The sequence below is a fragment of the Lactuca sativa genome, chromosome 3, assembly GCF_002870075.4.
Source record: "Lactuca sativa cultivar Salinas chromosome 3, Lsat_Salinas_v11, whole genome shotgun sequence".
In the NCBI taxonomy this organism is placed as follows: Eukaryota; Viridiplantae; Streptophyta; class Magnoliopsida; order Asterales; family Asteraceae; genus Lactuca; species Lactuca sativa.
Window position 1 is genome coordinate 47,082,456 of NC_056625.2, and position 19,189 is coordinate 47,101,644.

General features: G+C 41.0%; 1 protein-coding gene across 1 annotated transcript; it reads left to right on the top strand.

Annotated features, from left to right (window-relative positions):
- The first annotated feature begins 16,727 nt into the window (after nt 1-16,727).
- On the top strand, nt 16,728-19,046 carry LOC111909060 (uncharacterized). Its single transcript, XM_023904854.1, has one exon. It carries the CDS (start codon nt 16,728-16,730, stop codon nt 19,044-19,046), a length of 2,319 nt encoding a protein of 772 aa, XP_023760622.1.
- The last annotated feature ends 143 nt before the right edge of the window (nt 19,047-19,189 follow it).

Here is a 19,189-nt window from a genome sequence, read left to right on the forward strand (position 1 = left end):
CCGTTGGCTTGTCTGAAAGAACCTCCTGGATGAGCAAAGGAAGATACATCCCTGAACCATTAAATAAGTCGGATAACTTCAATGAGCCAAGTACCAGTGGTACGAAAGATATTCCTCAGGAGAATGATCATTCAACAAAAGAAGACATTCCCTCTACTCCAACAGCTCAAAGTGAAACTTCATCAGATATTCCTTCCACTTCCTCAGTGCAAACTGAATCTTCTTCGGATATTCCCTCTGCTCCCTCGGCTCAAAGTAAAACTCCTGAAGTTCAAAAGGAACCAGCCAAGGTGACAACAAAAACGAAAGCGAACGTTCATCATCAACCTAAGCAGATGAGGGATAAGAAGATAGAAAGGAACCAAAGATACAGGAAAAACCTTTCTGAAAAGAAACAATTCTGGCACTCCCAGAATGCATACTATTCACACAAAGACAAGAATCTGAAGTATGAAAACAATCCTATAAGAAAGCCTGAAAGTTCCAACAACCGAAAGCCAAGGTTCGGTTCACAAGAAAATACCAACCGAAAGCCAAGGTTCGGTTCACAAGAAGATACCAACCGAAGGCAAAGGTTCGGTTCTGAAAAGGACTTCAACCGAAACCAAAGGTTTGGTTCCAAGAACAACTCCAACCAAACGCAGAGGTTCAGTTCTGAAGTCAAAGGAGAACAAGACTCTAAGGTCAGTCCCTCCAATGATCAAAAGCAAAAGAGTCACCTAGAGTCACCAACCAGGAAGTCCTCTCCATCCAAAACCTCTCATTCTAACTCTTCTCGTTCTTCTAATTCTTCTACTTCCACCAATTCATCTCCATCTTGCTCTAAAGCTAATCCCGCTTCTCCTCAAAAACCTCATTCATCAGCTGAACAGAAGGGAAAGCAGAAGGTCGATGAATCCAAACCATAGTCCAAAACGAACACACCCAATCCTAACAAAATAAAAGTCTTTACCATTAAAAAGAAAGATGAAACAACTCTAATAAAACAAACATATCTAGTTGACATCTCTCTTACTATTCCCGTTCCCATGAAAAGCTCACATGGACCCAAGAAACTTTGGGTTCCTAAATCTGCTTAATTTTTGCAGGTTATAAGTGACGAGCAGTTTGACGAAGAATGGTACATCGATAGTGGCTGCTCGCGTCACATGACAGGGAGGAAAGAGGAGCTCAGGGAATACAGATCTCTTACAAATGGTGGCAACGTTAAGTTTGGAAATAACTCTTTCGGCACCATAAAGGGATACGGGATGATAACGAATGGTGACTTTACAATAAGGAAGGTGGCTTATGTGGAAGGACTCCAACACAACCTCATCAGTGTATCTCAGCTTGTTGGAGGTACAGGTCTCAAAGTCTCATTCGATGATGAAGGTTCTGAAATCATAGAGAAAAAGACAAAGAAAGTGATTCTAAAGTCAGAGCGAAAGGGTGAAATGTTTCCTCTGAACATGAAACCCATCAAAGGAAACCCAGCCATATGCCTGTTATCAAAAGCTCAATCCGACGAAAGCTGGTTGTGGCACAGAAGACTCTCTCATCTCAATTTCAAAGATATCAACCGACTTGTCACTGGAGGTCATGTTAGGGGTCTTCCATTGCTCAAGTTCGACAGAGAGCATTTGTGTGCTGCATGCGAAATGGGAAAGCAGAGTCGTCAAAGTCACCCATCTGTAATCAACACAAAAGTTGTTGAACCACTCGAATTGCTTCATATCGATTTGTGTGGTCTTTCATCTATCGAAAACATCGGTGGTAGCAAGTATATTCTTGTTATCGTTGATGACTTTTCACGATTTACATGGGTGTTCTTTCTAAAGCTCAAATTTGAAGCGACTCAAAAGCTGAAAGTGTTTATCAAGCAAATTGAAGTCCAGCTCAAGAAGGTCGTTCGCAACATCAGGAGCGACAATGGTCTTGAATTCAAGAATAGGGAGTTTGAAGAGTTTCTTGCAGAAAAGGGAATTAGTCACAATTTCTCAGCTCCCTACACACCACAACAGAACGGAATAGTCGAAAGACGAAACCGATCCTTGTGTGAAGCTGCCCGAACTATGCTAAGTTTCGCTTCCTCACCTCTTTATTTTTGGGCTGACGCTATTTCTGCTGCTTGTTATACACAGAACAGGTCCTATCTCAATAAGCAATTCACGCTCACACCATATGAGATAATAAATAACAGAAAACCCAATGTGAAATTTTTCCATGTGTTTGGCTCAAGGTGTTTCATCTTTAACTCTAAAGAACACCGCAACAAGTTTGATGTCAAAGCGGACGAGGGAATCTTTCTGGGTAACTCACTCACATCCAAGGCGTACAGGGTCCTAAACAAACGTTCAAGAAGGATTGAAGAGACATACTATGTGACCTTTGACGATAGCTATGTCAAGAAGCTACAGGCCATAGAAGACACTGCCGGGGAAATCTTTCCTCAAACTGGCCAAGTCACAGTCTCGATCGCCAATTTATACGAGAAATTTATGGAACTCTTTGACGAACCGGAAAAAGCTTCTCTCTCAGAAGCAGGTGCAGCTGACAACAAAGTTGATCATATGAAGCAGATTGTCGAAGATGCTGCAAGAAGAATGCATGAAGGAGAATCGCCCACTGATGAATCTCCATCCATCAATGCTTCAGTCGAGGGGGAGCCAAGTTCTCATGTCGAGGGGGAGCCAAGCTCACAAGTCCAGGGGGAGCCAAACTCTACATCTTCAACCGAAGGTCCTTCACCAACCAAAGGTGCCTCTCCAACCGAAGATGCCCCTCCAAACGAAGGTGCTTCAACGTCTGAAAGTCCAGCACCACAAGAAACCCCTGAACCTCATGTTTCTCAAGACTCATCAATTGAGGGGGAGCATGATGATATGACGCTTGATTATGATAGCCAATCTGAGCCAGAAGAGATGATCAATGCTGAACTAGATCCAACCTTCGATCCGAATTACCCTCCTCTTACCAAATGGACCAGAGATCATCCTATCTCTCAAGTAGTTGGTGATGTATCTGAAAAAGTTCTAACCCGATCTCAACTGAAGGCAAAACAGACATCCTTATTTTCAAAGGTTGAGTTTTGTATGTTTAACTCATTCGTATCAAAAGTTGAACCGAAGACAGTGAACACCGCCCTCGATCACTCTGATTGGGTTCAAGCAATGCAAGACGAACTGAACGAGTTTGAAAGGAATAAAGTCTGGCGCCTCATTCCAACTCCTCCAGATGCTTCGGTTGTTGGTCTCAAATGGGTTTTTAGGAACAAAATGGACAAGGAAGGTAATGTCATAAGGAACAAGGCTCGTCTGGTGGTCAAGGGATACTGTCAGGAGGAAGGAATAGATTACGAAGAGACGTTCGCTCCAGTAGCTAGGCTAGAATCTGTTAGAATATTTCTGGCCTATGCTGCTCACAAAAACTTTGAGGTTTTCCAAATGGACGTCAAGTGTGCATTTCTCAATGGAGAACTCGAAGAAACTGTGTATGTGGAGCAACCTCCTGGGTTCATGAACGAAAAGTATCCAAATCATTGCTATATTCTGGATAAAGCTGTGTACGGCCTCAAACAAGCTCCGAGAGCCTGGTATGAAACGCTTACAAAATTTTTAAAGATGTCTAAATTCAAACAAGGTTCGGTTGACCCAACCTTCTTTCGCAAAAAGGAAGGTAACCACCTTATGATAGTTCAAATTTATGTCGATGACATCATCTTTGGCTCCACGAATCCCAGCTTAACAGCTGAATTCAGAAAGTTGATGGAGACTAAGTTTGAAATGAGCTCAATAAGTCCTATTAATTTTTTCCTTGGTTTAAATATAAGACAGGGACCTGAAGGCATCTTTATCAATTAGGAAGCTTACACGAAGACTCTCCTAGCGAAGTTTGGAATGATGCGCGACTCAAAAGTCAAAGTCCCAATGGCATTCGGCACCAAGCTTACCCCTTCACTAGATAAACCGGCTGTCGATATCACGCTCTATCGTCAAATGATAGGCTCACTGATGTATTTAACTGCTAGCAGGCCTGATATCATGTTTTCTGTGTGTTATTGTGCTCGATTTCAGGCTAACCCACGCGAACCTCACATGCTGGCAGTAAAGAACATCCTACGCTATCTCAAGCGAACCACCTCCTTAGGTCTATGGTATCCATCCAATTTAGGCTTCTTCGTTCAAGCCTATTCTGATGTTGACCTTGGAGGATGTGGACTCGACCGTAAAAGCACAACTGGTGGCTGTCAATTTCTTGATGGGAAGTTGGTCAGCTGGCAATCCAAGAAACAAACGTGTGTGTCGTTGTCTACTGCCGAAGCGGAATACATTGCCGCTGCATCCTGCACATCCCAAGTGATTTGGATCCAGAGTCAACTTCGAGACTATGGACTCAATATGAAGAAGATCCCACTATATTGTGACTCTGAAAGTGCAATTAGGATCTGTCATAACCCAGTGCAACATTCTAAAACCAAACACATAGCACTGAGGTATCACTTCATCAAAGATCATGTGGAAGATGGAAATGTCGAAGTTCACTTCGTAAGAACCACTGATCAACTGGCTGACGTCTTTACCAAAGCTCTTCTTGCAGCATCATTCAATAAAATATTGCAAGGGCTAGGTATGATGGAATCAGAGTCAGTACCTCACACTACCTCTCAAACTCAAACGTAAGAAGCGAAACCAACCGAACGTTCGGGTTCGGTTCAACCATCTGACTCGCTCATTACTTCAAAGGTAGTTTTTCTGAGTTGTATATTTTCTTTGTACACAATTTGTTTTTCTTTGTGTAAAAGTTTTTCCAAATTGCATATCTAAACTCCTTGGTTTCTTAAAATTTTCCAAAACCGAAACCAACCGAAGGTTCGGGTTCGGTTTTCCAAAATTTTCCTGAACCGAAACCAACCGAAGGTTCGGGTTCGGTTTTTCAAAATTTTCCTGAACCGAAACCAACCGAACGCTCGGGTTCGGTTTTTCATCTTTTTCCCAACCGAAACCAACCGAACGTTCGGGTTCGGTTTTTCAATTTTTTCCAAAGTTTTTTAAAAATCGTATTTTTTTCTTCTAACTCTTTTATAATTTTTTAAGTCTTATTTTTTTAACTTTATTTTTATTTTTATTTTTTTTTAAATATCAAAACTCCAAAAATATTTTATTTTTTGTGTGTGCTCATTTGTTTATGGGGATATATTTGATGACTTACTTAAGTGTCCCTAGAAGCATGCTGCTGTATGTGTCCCAAGCCTCATAAGATTTTGAATAATAGCCTTCATGACCTGGTATACACAAACCTTGTCTTCCCAATAAGGCTAACATATTTATTCTAATCGTGAGCTACCTCACTCTTTTCTCACATGAGTTAAGAGTTTCCTGCTTGGTCCTTATGTTCGCAGCAGAGGTACTATGTTTTCTTACACCATCCCCATTACCCTTCTCCATTACATTCGTTTCATCAACGTAACCCTTGAGACTCTCAGAAACTACCACTGAGGTTTATGGTTACACAACATCTGTGTTTATGATCTTAGTTTCATGCCACTACGAGCTGAGTGAAACCCAAAATTCAACACCAACGAATTGACGGTGACCAATTAATTTGATCAAGATTTCACCAATGAATTGACGAATGTACCCTCATGAAATCTCAATTTTTCTTTTGAGTGATTCCCATGAAATTGTTACACACCATAACATTTCTTCCCAAGGGATCCAGTTTTAAATTTTCATATGAGATTTCATATTAATCAAAGCCAAAACAAAATCAACTCCAACCTAGTTGTTCAACAGACTACACCGGTCTCACAAGTACTTTGTTCACTTTCTTTCTTATATCAAGAATAGAATTGATGAATCAAAGCGAAACCACCTTTAATTAGCCTTATTAAAAGAAGTCTTTCAACATTTATTAATAAATGTTTGATCGTAATTCAACGGGATTCCAAACTAACACTTTGAGGACTCTCTTGACCTTGAAGGAAGAGATTCGTGCCCGGGATCATCAGTTTCATGTCATTATTGACATCACAGAATATCCTAAAAAGAGTTGCTTTATTTCTTTTTCTTTTACACTCTTTGCACGAAAATCCTAGATTTTCCAAAATTCTGTTACTAATTATTTTACAGGCTGGATTATTACTGGATGGTAAATAATGAACTTGTGGTCAGAAACTATCCACGTGGTTCATTTATTCTTCAATGCCATTTAAAAGGGATAAGACGAAAGGTTGCTGACGCGGCGGGAGTTCAAAGGATAAAAATTCAAACGACAGTAAAAAGGAGGGCGCGTGAATTTGAAACGGCCGCGCTTTTTCTGACACTTAAAGGACGCGTGTGCGATATTGAAGCGTCATCACTCTGGCATTAGAGGCGCGTGTGGAAATGGAAACGGTTCCTTTCTTTGAACCGGCGCTTATTGGGCGGCGTAATCCTAGGAATCTGACACTCTCTCTCCTACGTGATCATCGCACGCCCCAACTGTCACCAATCAGTCACTCAAAAAAACCCGCTTCGTATTTCCATAAGAGATTTGAAACGATTTTTCTCTCTCCTATCACCCACTATAAAAAGCCATCAACACCACCTTTTACCTCTTTACTGCCTCCATAATTTCCAAAGCAAAAACACTCCCAAACACTCTCCCGTTCATCTACTTCTCCAAACCTGCAACAATGGCTGAATCTTCTTCTGTTCATGCAACTTCTCAGATTCTTCCCATCCGGCCCCAACAATGCCTAGTCATTGATCTGAACCCACGGGCGTATGATTCCTACATGTCGCCGGTCATAGAATGCCTCAAGTACTCCCAGCTTGCTCCTGCACTGTCACGGATCGAAACGGTGCCAATGGTGGCCTTATCTCAGGTCTATGCGACGGCTTACTACGACAAGGTCGTCGACAAGGTATTCTTTGAAGTGGCAGAACACAAGACCTCGATTTCTCGCCCCCGTTTCTGCACTATGTTAGGGTTTGCTGCTGACCCATCGCGAGTTCACCCGGAGACGATTCCGGTTGGGATGTTGTACAGCATGTTTTACAACATGGGCTACACAGAGGTTCTCCCTCCGTCGCCAAGTTTAAGAAGTCCTGCCTACCGCCCCAGTGGAATGGGTTATTTACAGTTCTCTTCAAGGGACTGTCAGAGAGGAGCTCAGGATCTGACGGTGCAAGTCGTCTTTTCCTTTCGATAATGTATGGGGTGTACAATGGGATAAACCTGGACTATGGGTTTGTCCTTTGGCAACAGCTGATTCAGAGCCTCTCTTCCTCTTCCCGACACTCTGAGGTGTCGTTGGCCCGGTTCTGGATCTTGATCACAAGATGGGCCATGGACAAGTTCAATGTTCCAACAGCCGATGGTGCATCGATGTCTTCTATTGGTACGTTTCATACCAAGAAGATCATCGTATCCGATGCATCAAAATTCTCATTCATTGGCTCTATCCCGGAGTCGATGTATGCCGATGTGCCCGCCGATAGCAGACTGATCAGGACGATCAAGGAGTTTAGGCCAACTGGTCCGAGGGAACTGACACCGGACATGCTGCGATCGATTCATGATGCCGATAAACCGGTGGCCAGGGGCAAAAAGGCAGAGAAGGGGAAGCAAGTGTCCAAAGCTCCAAAGGGACCTTCTCCCAAGAAGCGAAAACAACCGAAGGCTGCTTCATCCCCACAGCCGAAAAGGATGAAGACCCAACAGAAGCGAAAGCTCATTATTCCCTCCTCTTCAAGCGAATCCGAAGGTGGGAGTTCGGACTCTGAAGGATCACAAGGAGACGAATCTCCTCAACGAGGCAACACACCACCTCGGTCCCCAACCCCAGAGATGGAACTTCATCAATCCCCAGTTCCTTCACCTCCACCCACAATTCCTATTTCCATTCCCACCATAAACCCCACTATTCCCCCAACCTCATTCCCTATACTTCCACCCATATTCACCACATCAACCGAAACACCACCAGTTACCGAAACCCCTCCTGTAACCGAACCACCACAAACTCAAACACATACAACCGACCCTACCCATACACAACCACCACCCGAAACTAACCCCCCACCCACTCAACCTGAACCAACCAAACCCATAACACCCCCAGCTTCACCACCACCTCAATCTCCAGAAGACGCCTCCGATGGCGACGATCAGTACCTTGGTGGTGATCACATGAACTTCGATTCGGTCTACTATAGTCCGTTTCAAGTTCAGAGTGATGAGGAGGATGATGCTCCTGTAACAAAGAAGCATCTTCGCGAGCTTAACGAGAAGGTTGATCAACTTCTCGCCTCCTCTTCCAACCAGCAGTCATATTTGTCTGAAGCTGCCCTTCAGAAGATCGTTGACGCCTTCTCTAGGGCTCAACATGATTCCGTGGCCTCAACAACTGCTGCTATCGACGCCTCCACCCGAGCCTGTGAGGCAGCGACCGAAAAAGTCGATAAACTATTCAATGAAGCTTCTGTCCTGCTGCAGTCCTTGCAGGAGAGCGTCGAAGCCACTAAGACAACTCTGGAACCAGTTGTTCAACAATTGGCCAAGTTTGTCTCGACGGAGCTGTCTTCGTTCGCTACTCTCAGACAACATCTTAGCGACGACAACTCGGCACTTCGTGCCTCCATCGATGCCCGCCTGGCAAAGCTACAAGAGGATCTTGCGGCAGAAAATTCTCTGATGGACGTCTTGGCGAGTAAGACTACCGCCCTTAAGGTCAAGAGCACGCAGCTTTCCAACTCCCAGCAACAATTGGAAGCTCTTCGATCCGAGAGGGAGGTCATAAAGACGTGTGTTTCGGATGTCCACGCAGCTCTATCAAACATCCTGGAAGCACACGACCCCATCCTTAACCACTCAGTGAGGCGTACCCTCGCTGAAAAACTCTCTCCGGCCATGGACCTTTTAAGCAAAATTGAAGGCCTACCGAGTTTTGTGTCCATTCCGAAACAAGGGGGAGATGAGAAGAAAGGATCGAAACCACCTCCTTCCTCCAAAGCTACTCACACAACCGAACCACCCCCAACTGGTCATGCCTCGGGTTCGGGTGTGAAGAACAAGGGCAAAAATATAGCTGAGGGAGGAGATAAAGATGAAGATGAAGACAAGGAGACCATTGCTGACATGTTAAAAAGAAAGAACAGTCGCAATGCTGAAGACGATGTCAATCGTGTGGCGCGTGAGGCTGAAGAAGCCGAACGAAAGCAAAAAGAAGCCCACGATCTCCTTGAGAGCCGAAAGTTGCTCTTCCCTGCCTGGACCAGGGATCGTATGATAAAAGAGGCCATAGAGACTCCAAGCATACTATGGCTCGAGCCGGTGATATCATTCGACTGCAACAACTTTATCGATTCGCGGTTTGATATGCCGCTGACTCGAAAGGCGTTCATCTTCCACGCCTTCTCTAACATTTTTGAAGTCCCGCATCCGAACGATGAGCTTGACAGGGAGCTCATTGACTTCTACCTGGAGGCCGCTCGCCCTCAATACCTTACATGGAGCGCCCAGAAGATTGTTAATGTTTGGGTGCTGGAGCCTTATGCCGTGGGGAGATTCACAAACGTTAAGTTCAAGCTTATTCGTGGATCTGCAAGAACTGCTCACATTATCACCCTGGCGGATCTGCCGAATCTGAATCCTCATGAATGGATAGTCTTGTACAATATCCTTCTGACAGATGAATCTGAATATGGTCCCATCATAGACCATATCAAAAGGATGTTGGCTTGCTACATCATGGAGGTTGCCCTAATGGATTGGGAGGTCGCCACAGTTTTTAAGAAGAAACCGAAAGTAGCACCTGTGGGATCGGCCAGTGATCTAAATCAAATGCAAATGGGCAAGATAGATCCGAGGCGAAACTCAGTGATGTTCACTAGAGCCGAAGGACAGATATGTCTCTTCGCTTTAGCTGACAAGCACCTTTACACCACAGCTTGCTTGGAACACGTCTTATCAATCATCAAGCGGTGTAAGGAGAATTCGGCTGATGACATCAAGTACTTCAATGATATGATCAATTGGTATATTCGGTTTAGACAGACCATCCTTTCCATAACCAAGTGTCTGTTTAACACCGTGAAGAAGAAGGTACCAACTTCAGCTGCCGGCCCAAGTCACAAGTGAAGGTCTCGCTCCAAATTGACGCAAAGGGGGAGATTGTTGGGCTGAAGATAGTTTTGATGTTGCGTCTTTTGGGCTCGTTAGTTTAGCCTTGTATTCTCCGGTTTGGGCCTGTCCAACCGAGAGCATTTTATGTATTGTATATAAGTTAATGCTTGCATGCATATTAGGGTAACGTTTTTAGAGATTATCGATATAGCGATTCATACAGAGTACAATATTTTCTTTAATCGTGCTTGTAATCTTCTAATCCTCTACAATTGATGTTCTTAATTGAGCTCTTCTGAGGATTTTATTTAATCATTCGACACGTTTGATTCAAGCTGCTTTGTTCTTATTATTGCGTTTTTACTGTTTCATATTCATATACTTGTTCAAGATCTAATCGATCTTCATAGATTAAAAGTTGTTTTAATCCCATCACATTGTGTGCATGCTAAGAGCATGGGACAAGTGTAATAATTCAAGTAAGAAGTTGATTACCCGAAATGACAAATAATGAGTAATCGATATGGTGATAAATAAAAGGAGTTTTATTTATACTCAAAGGTTTGAGGCCATATGGGATTAGCATTATTCTTGTGTTTCACATTTGCATGTTTTGACTTCCAGAATAATTGAGTTTATTAAGAATAATCGAATTATTCGAACGGGCCACAGTCGTTCATATGTTGGAAGTAGATATGAAAGAAGATTGTCATGAATTGGTGTGTGGATTGTCTATAAGGTATTAGACATAAGCAAATGTTTGCTGCAACGTTCATGAGTGCTTATGAATGAGAATTTGAGCATTGGATTAAACCCACGCTCACTTGGATCACTCCATGAATTGTATCACGAGTGATTAGTGAGACGATAACATCTTATATTCTTGAAACCGAGATGTGTGAGTTGTATCTTGCGAATCGGTTGCACATTGATAATATGTAAACGCACTAGTAACTTGGTGTTATAAAACATATTGTTGTGTGTGATTCGGTGCGTGAGTACAAGCAAGCATTGTATCAAAGTTTATCCATTCCTTTTATTCAAAGTAGGATAAAAGCGATATTTTTGGGCCCCTCGATGATTTTGTGATGACAAACGTAAATGCTCGGCCGGGCTAGGGCTATTTTGATTTGTTCAATTAGTCAATCGTCATAAATTGGGAATCGAGATATAGTACAAAGAGAATGATTTGAAATCATATCTCATATGATATCTAGAATGGAGGAATATATGATCCCTTATCTAAGGACACGCGTATCTGATATGATCAGAGTTGATAGCGGCTTTGGAAAGCTACGATTGCAGATCAGGATCTGAAGTCATACGCAAAATAGTTTTTAGACTTATCCAAGTGGGAGACTGTTGGATTAGTGTCTAAGTCCATAACTATTTTGGTATGTACTTGACCCGATGGTGCATGGTCCTTTTGGGTTGCCTTCACCAAAGCAACTTGATTGGAGAAATAAATAGAGAGAGAGAGAGGTTATTATGATTTATTAATATGTTATAAGAATAATATATTAAAGGAGAAATCATATTTGTTTAATTAATATTGGTCAATAATTAATTAAGAATTAATTTTGTGATCAAATGTAATTAATTAAACTAGAGGGGCTGAATTGTAATTATGTGATAGTTACAAAATAAGGTAAGGATTATCTTATTAATAGGTTGGACGAATTTAAGGTGAAAAGGCCTTAGAATTCGACTATGATAAGGATTCAAGGATTATCTTATGGGTTGCTTGGTGGACAAGCAACTAGATAAGGATAATGACTGAAACCCTATCTCTACGCCTATATAAACACCCCTTGACTCATGAATTTGGCCAGACCTTCCTAAGGCTTCTTAGGAACGAATTCAATACCTCCCCTCTCTCCTCATACCTTCTCCATTTGCTCTTGGTGTTTGTAAGCCATTAGAGGAGTGACACTTATGACTCTAAGCCTTCTAAAGTCAATTCAAGGAGGAATTGGGATTGTTATTGCTACATAACAATCAAGGTAATATCATAAACCTAATTATATGTTAATATCTATTTCCATATGCTAGAATTAGGGTTTATAGTCTTGGATTCAAAGCATGTACAATAGAGAAACCTAGATCCAAGCATTAGGGTTTGTATGAGCACATAGGATGTCTTATGACCAAAACCCATCAGGAATTTCTTCTTGATGAATTTTCTGGGGTTTGACACCATCATTGCATATTCCTTGCCGGTTAGATCAAAATCAGCAAGATCTAATTCTTCTTCTTCGATCGAACTCTTTCCTTTAGAGACAAGAGCTAGAGAACCAAGACCCGAAACAACATTTGTTTCCTTCGATAAGGCATTCTCATGGGATTTTAAAATACCCACAAGCTTTGCCAAAGAGTATGACTTGAACTGTTCATGAGCTTTGACAGTTGACACAACAGCCATCCATTCAGATCTGAGACCATTCACGAAAGTGACCTTTTGTTCAATCACCTTTCTTTCAATCCCATGCTTTATCATCTTGCTGTAACATCCCAAAAATACGAGCCAAAAATTTCATTTTTGTTAAAACATGTACTTAGCAAAACGTTAGGAATAAAACGTTCAACGATCATATCATTTCACAAAAGATATTGCATGTCTGGAAAACATTTTTATAAAACATAAAAGTGTCAGAGTACAAATCCCCAGGTGACATCATAATGCAGAATATAAAGCATGTGTGTGATATGCCGCTACCGCGCCAGCTCCTTCCCCTTCGAAGAAGAGGTACCTGAAACCAAAACTGAAAACTGTAAACACGAAGCTTAGAGAGTTCCCCCATAATACCTCATACCATACAAACATACAATGAACAACTAGGAGATACGGGCCTCGCCCACACTCATGAAGATACGGGCCTCGCCCACACTCCGCTAGCTGGGAGATACGGGCCTCGCCCACACTCCACTATCTGGGAGATACGGGCCTCGCTCACACTCCATTCTCAGAGAGATATGGGCCTCACCCACACTCAGCTGCTAACCCATAATATACAAGTATCACACAGACAACAAGTATAGACAACTCTATCATACTGGCATATATCATAATCAACTCAAACAAGAGATACGGGCTCGGCCCACACGCTAATACTAACATCTCGTCTATACGGGCCGGCCTTGGTGCCTTAGACCCGTTACTACTGGAAGGAAACTCACCTCAGAGTAAATGCTGATATGTGTGGGAACTGACTGTCTGCTGTTGCTACCGCTCCGGAAATCCTCCGGCTATAATTCCCACAAAACCCTTAGTCAAATACTACTAACCGACTTCAGGGTAAAATGACCATTTACCCTTTACAAATCAAGAGTCAAGTCAAAGTCAACTGTCAGTTGGCCCGACTCGCCGAGTTGACTTGTCAACTCGCCGAGTCCCTATCTCTTTGTCCGACCCTAAACCCGTCTCTACTCGTCGAGTTAAGCATTGACTCGACGAGTTCTCCTTCTAAACTAAAGGCCAGTAGTCCTTCATCCTACTCGCCGAGTTGTATGAACAACTAGCCGAGTTCGTCTTCATCCGAAGAACACTCTAAGTTGTGACTCGCCGAGTTGTTCTTGAGGCAAGAAGATTGCCTTGAACGCGCCGAGTCATGGCACTGACTCGCCGAGTTGCTTCACGAGTGATTCTAGCTTCCGACTTGCTGAGTCCTATCCCACGACTCACCACTCCACCCTGTAAGCACGAAAAGGGGAAACTCGGGGACTCGCGACTCGACTCGTCGAGTTAGATGAACGACTCGTCGAGTCGGCCACATGCAAATTCTATACACGCGATTCTGCCTGAATCCAACTCATGCTATTCATAGATCTGAGTTCCTAGGGCATGCATAACACGTAAAGTTTCCAACTTTACGTGTAAATATTCACCAATGAAGGTTTTAGGGCTCAAAATGCACCAAAAGAGTAGATCTAGGGCTTTCATGCAATATGGCTCCATAAAGGCAGTAGATCTAAGCTCCTGGAGCTCGATCCCACCTAGATCTAGAGGCTAACAACTTATTACAAACCATAAGGCACAATCAAGCTTGGGGAAAACTCAAGAAGGACTTCCATGGAGCTAAAAAGGGACTATAAGCATGAAAACAGAGGGAAATCGAGTTATACCTCAAGGAAAACACTGAGATAGCTCAAAGATGCCTAGTCTTCTCCTCTTCTTCTTAATCCACTCTCCTTCCTTCTCCAAATCTTCAAGAAAACACACTAAAATGCTTCAAACTCACAATGAACAAGGCTTGAACGAAGTATAGAGCTCTGAGGGTGAAGGGGGCGAGCTTGGGGGCGGATAAGAGGGTTTAAATAGGGTGCAAACCCTTGAAATTTAGGGTTTCATCAGACAGCGGAGACTCGCCGAGTCGCCAACTTAAACGTGTTCCGGGTCCCGTCTCTACTCGGCGAGTCGGACCTACAACTCGCCGAGTCCAAGGCTAAAAATGAAAAACACTAAAATAAATTTACATACCAGGAACCAGGTGCTACACTTGCTTAAAAGATGATTGAAACGATCAAAAGTTTGGACAAGCTTTTCTTCAGGCTTTTGCTTAAAATCACCAAACTCTGATAACAGGAGCGTTTGAATAGAATGTTCCAGATCTTCATCTGTGGAATATAACTCCTTCAATCTATCCCAGATCTCCTTAGCTATAGCACAAGAACTTACCAAGCGAAACGTATCCGATTGCAACGCAAACCTTATCATCCTTAGAGCTTTGATGTTGCACTGAAACTTCTCTTTTTCATCCCGAGGAATGTCTTTGACGTCATTAACAAGCTGATTGTATTCCTTCTGCGTTTTAACAATCTTTGACGTGCTAGAATGAGCGAATGGGTCTGAAGTGATTGCTTCCCAGATTAGATACCCATTGTCCTCCGATCCAATCACGTAGTCTTCAAAGTGATGTGTCCATACTTCATAGTCTTGCGTATACAAGATCGGTATTCTTGTTGTAGACCCTATGTTGTTGGAGGTATTGATCGGATTGGTTTGTGAATCGTCCATAGACATCGTGAATACTTTTGATCGAAAACCTGTAAAAGATCAGACTTGTAATTTTTTAATTAGGGTTGGATTAACAATTAATGAGATACGTCAATAAAGAGTGACGGCTCAATAAATATCAATCAATGCGGAATAAAAACCCTACGAACTTCTTCGACAGAAGAGGTGTGTATAGATTACACAGTCTCCTACTCTGATACCAATTGAAGAGTTCAAAACTCTTAGATCGTTTAGATCTTTCACAAGTGCGATAAAAGAATTCTAACAGTTTAAGAATAAATTAAGAACGAACACAAAACAGAATCAAATAAGAGCTTATGATTCAAAACAGAGTCACGCCTCAGCAGAGCTCGATGAAGAACTTCCGTTGTAGAGGCGAGCTAGGGTTTACAGAACAGTAAATACGAAAACAATGAAAGCGCTTACTTCTAAGTCTGCATGCATGCAACTTATATACTAAACCCTAATGTAAAATAATGCACGGCTGGACAGGCCCAATACCGGCAACTAAACTGGGCTATGGACCGAGCCCATGACGCAATCCTCTAGACTCAACAATATATATATATATATATATATATATATATATATATATATATATATATATATATATATATAATTTGCTTTTGTTAATAGGGACAAACTTTGCTTTTGTTCTGATTTTATATAGTCATTTGAATTTATAATGTCCGATTTATAAAATGTTGTTCGAAATTTTTAATAATAATAACAATAATAATATTAATATTAAAATATAAAAATATTAAAAAACCGATTTTATATAGCTGTTCGAATTTATAATGTCGTCCGAAGATTAAAATTTTGTGCGAAATTTATAATAATAATAATATAAATTAAAAAAATTAAAAAAAAAAAAAAAACAAAAAAACAAAACAGTGAAATTGAAAAAAAAAAAAAAAAAAAAAAAAAAAAAAAGAAAGTGGGTACTTATTGAAAACCTATAACAAAAAGGGTGAAAAGGAGGCATTGGTCCATGGTCACGAATAGGTAATGAGGTCTACTTTGACCAGTCAAGTTATGACCCACATACTTTCTGACTTTCTGTTCACTGATTCTCTCTTCTTAGCTGTCACATTTCTTCTTTCTTTGTGTTCTTTTCCTTTGTCTTCCATATCCGATTTTAGTCAACTAGAAAATAAGTAGCAGTAACATAATTTATATATTTATAAGATAAAGAAGAATATCACATTCATAGCTGTCTTGGTTGTATGAACTTGTATTTCCCACATTTCTAGTTTGGTCAACGTCATGGTGGAGTAATAAATATTCAAAGTCAGTCAGTGATCAATTTGGTCAAAGCTCTCCATAAACTTGTAAAGTCCATCCATTATTGTTAAGGCATCATCTCAGTCAAGGGTGTTAACTTTTTCCTATAGACCAAACCTCCTCTAATAGCGTCATATGACCATTCTGTCTATTTTTTTTTCCTATTGGCCAATTGTCCATCCATTAATTAATCTCATCAATTGCAACTTACTCAATTTTCTGCAAAAACAAGTTAACAACTACAAAGTACATGTTATAAAAGAGCGATGCTAATTTGTTTTTCTGCATGCAAACAATTAGCATCACATTACGTATTACTTTGCTAAATATTTCGAACATGGGTTCATACTTTCATTCATCTGATTATTGTTATGATATTGTATTACCAATTTATTACAAAGAAAACCGATCTTCTTCGGGAGTACTTGTAAATCTCACCAACCAAAACATCGAATCTTTGAAGTATTTCTGCGATGAAAAACTTCATGTGGAAGTTGAAGACAAGTACAACGAGCCTGTGGCGTGGATTGGGATCTACATCTCAATAGCATCATTATTCTGCATTCTCGCCATGGCAGCCGATTTGTGGAATGGTTTCCGAAAAAGAAAATATTGTTTTCCATGTAAATATTTCTCTCTCAATGCTGTTTCCATAACAATGATAGCTGTAGCAATGAAACTCCCCATGGATTTGAATAGTCCAATGCGAGGTTATGTTGATCAGTTAGCTAAGCAAGGAAGCTTGATCTTTATGTGCGTGATGATAGCCAACTTGATTCCATCTTTGGCATCTATGGACAACAAGGCACTCTTTGCAAATGTCATAGGTTTGGCTATTCTCATTATCACCATGATTGTTAATGTTTACATGCAGATGAATACCGGGGTTATTGAGCATAAAGTTTTCAGTCTTAGGATAGGTAAGTACACTTTTATAAAGCCTCACTTCATGAATGTAGCATACATCTATGTGGCTATGTTGCTCTTTTTTCTAGTAATTTTGATCTCGTCTGCTATAATTGTTCCAACCTCTAAGCAAATTTTACAACTCAAGTATCAAGCCACTATGAAAACAACTTTAATTAATGATCAATATCCAAACGAGACATTTGCTATTGAGAAGCTACGAGAGCATATGAAAAGATACTGGATCATGGCAGAAACGGGTAGCCCACAATTTGTGATGGCTAATAATCCATTATCATTTGCTTCTGGTGTGATTTGTGTAATTGGTCTAGCCATATATATAAATCTACTCTCGTCAATTTTTATGACACCAATTCTGTTAAGATACCAATCGGATTATAAGTGGTCAGTGATTGCCATTGTTACCACACAGTCCATTGGAGTTGTGGTGGGAGTCGTTGCTCCAATATTTAGATGTTCTACAGTCGTGAGCTTCAAATCTTTTTCTAGGTGGGATAGGAATCATTTGGATGTCTTTAAGGTAGAGACGTATTGGATTAAAGAGTTGTGTGAATGGAAAGAAAGTCATATAACCTTTCTATCAAATGGTCGTAGATCAAGAAGGCTTATGCGCATATTGAAAAACCTCGTTCTAATCCCTTCCATTGGATTTCAGAAGGCAGTTGTGGTAACTTGCAAAATTATAGGGCTCATCCTTGTACTGGTTCTACTCATATTCATGTGTTGTTCATATTATTTTATGTCATTGAAAGAGATGATCTTTAGTCCACCCTCAAGAAGCAGTGATGATATAGGCGAATTTGAAGAACTTAGCAATTATGTTTTGTTTTTGGAAGACAATATGGAGCTTTCTGAAAGAACATTTAAACGAATTTCAAACTCCATCAATCACTTGATTGAAAAGGCTGAGAAAGAACAAGACAACAATCTTGTTAAGTTTATTGAAAATTCTGTTGGCCGATTCGAGGGAGTAGAGAAATTTGATATTTATGAAGTTCAACCACTGCTTTCTATTAAACTTCCTAACAGTTGGAGCTTACCAATAGTAACCTTAACGTGCATTGCCATTGCACTCCCAAATATTGGTAAGGATGCAACTAACTGGTTGATCAAATGTGTTGGTGAAGGTCTTTTTTACACCCGTGTTGTTGAGGAAAACTTGAACAATGGATGTAAGTATGTAAACATTCAAAAGGCAGCTATGACATCGTGGGATGAGGTAGAAGACAACAACAAATGGTTAGAGAACAGCTTGGGAAAAAGCACTTACGAAGGAAAAACATCAAGAGAGATCCTTGAATGGTTTGCTCACAAAGCAGAAGAAATTGTGATAGAAGTTAGCAAAAGCACAAATGAAGGAGAATCGGTTGAATACCTTCCACAGAAGTTGATTGTTGCTAATTCAATGTACCGAATTGCACATTCAATCATGCTTACCTACCAAAGTAACATCTTAGGGATAACTGAAGAACAGTTGTTTGCTCTATTATCTCACATGATTGCAGACATATTGGTTGCTTGCTTCACCAACATACCACGAGTCATAACAATGAAATGCCATGAAAGTGCAATAGAGAAACGGGAGGCTAGTGTTGAGGCTGCAGCTAAGCTTCTTGGTAGGACTACTGAGATAATAAAAAGACTTGAAATGTATCAACTACCAAGCATTGATCACAAAAAGATGGCATATATTGATGAATGGCGTTTTCATTTGCAGTGTATCCCTTAGAATTAGCTGCCTTTAATATATAGCCAAGGTAAACTTGTATGACTATATGACACAATTCTTGTATGTGTGTATCTGTATAGGCATAATATTTGCAGCGCATCCCTTGGAAGTTGATTGTTGCATATAATTTTGAGAAGTGTACT

Excerpts from the sequence above, each read along its gene's own strand:
- LOC111909060 (XM_023904854.1), top strand. The coding sequence starts at position 16,728 with ATGGGTTCATACTTTCATTCATCTGATTATTGTTATGATATTGTATTA.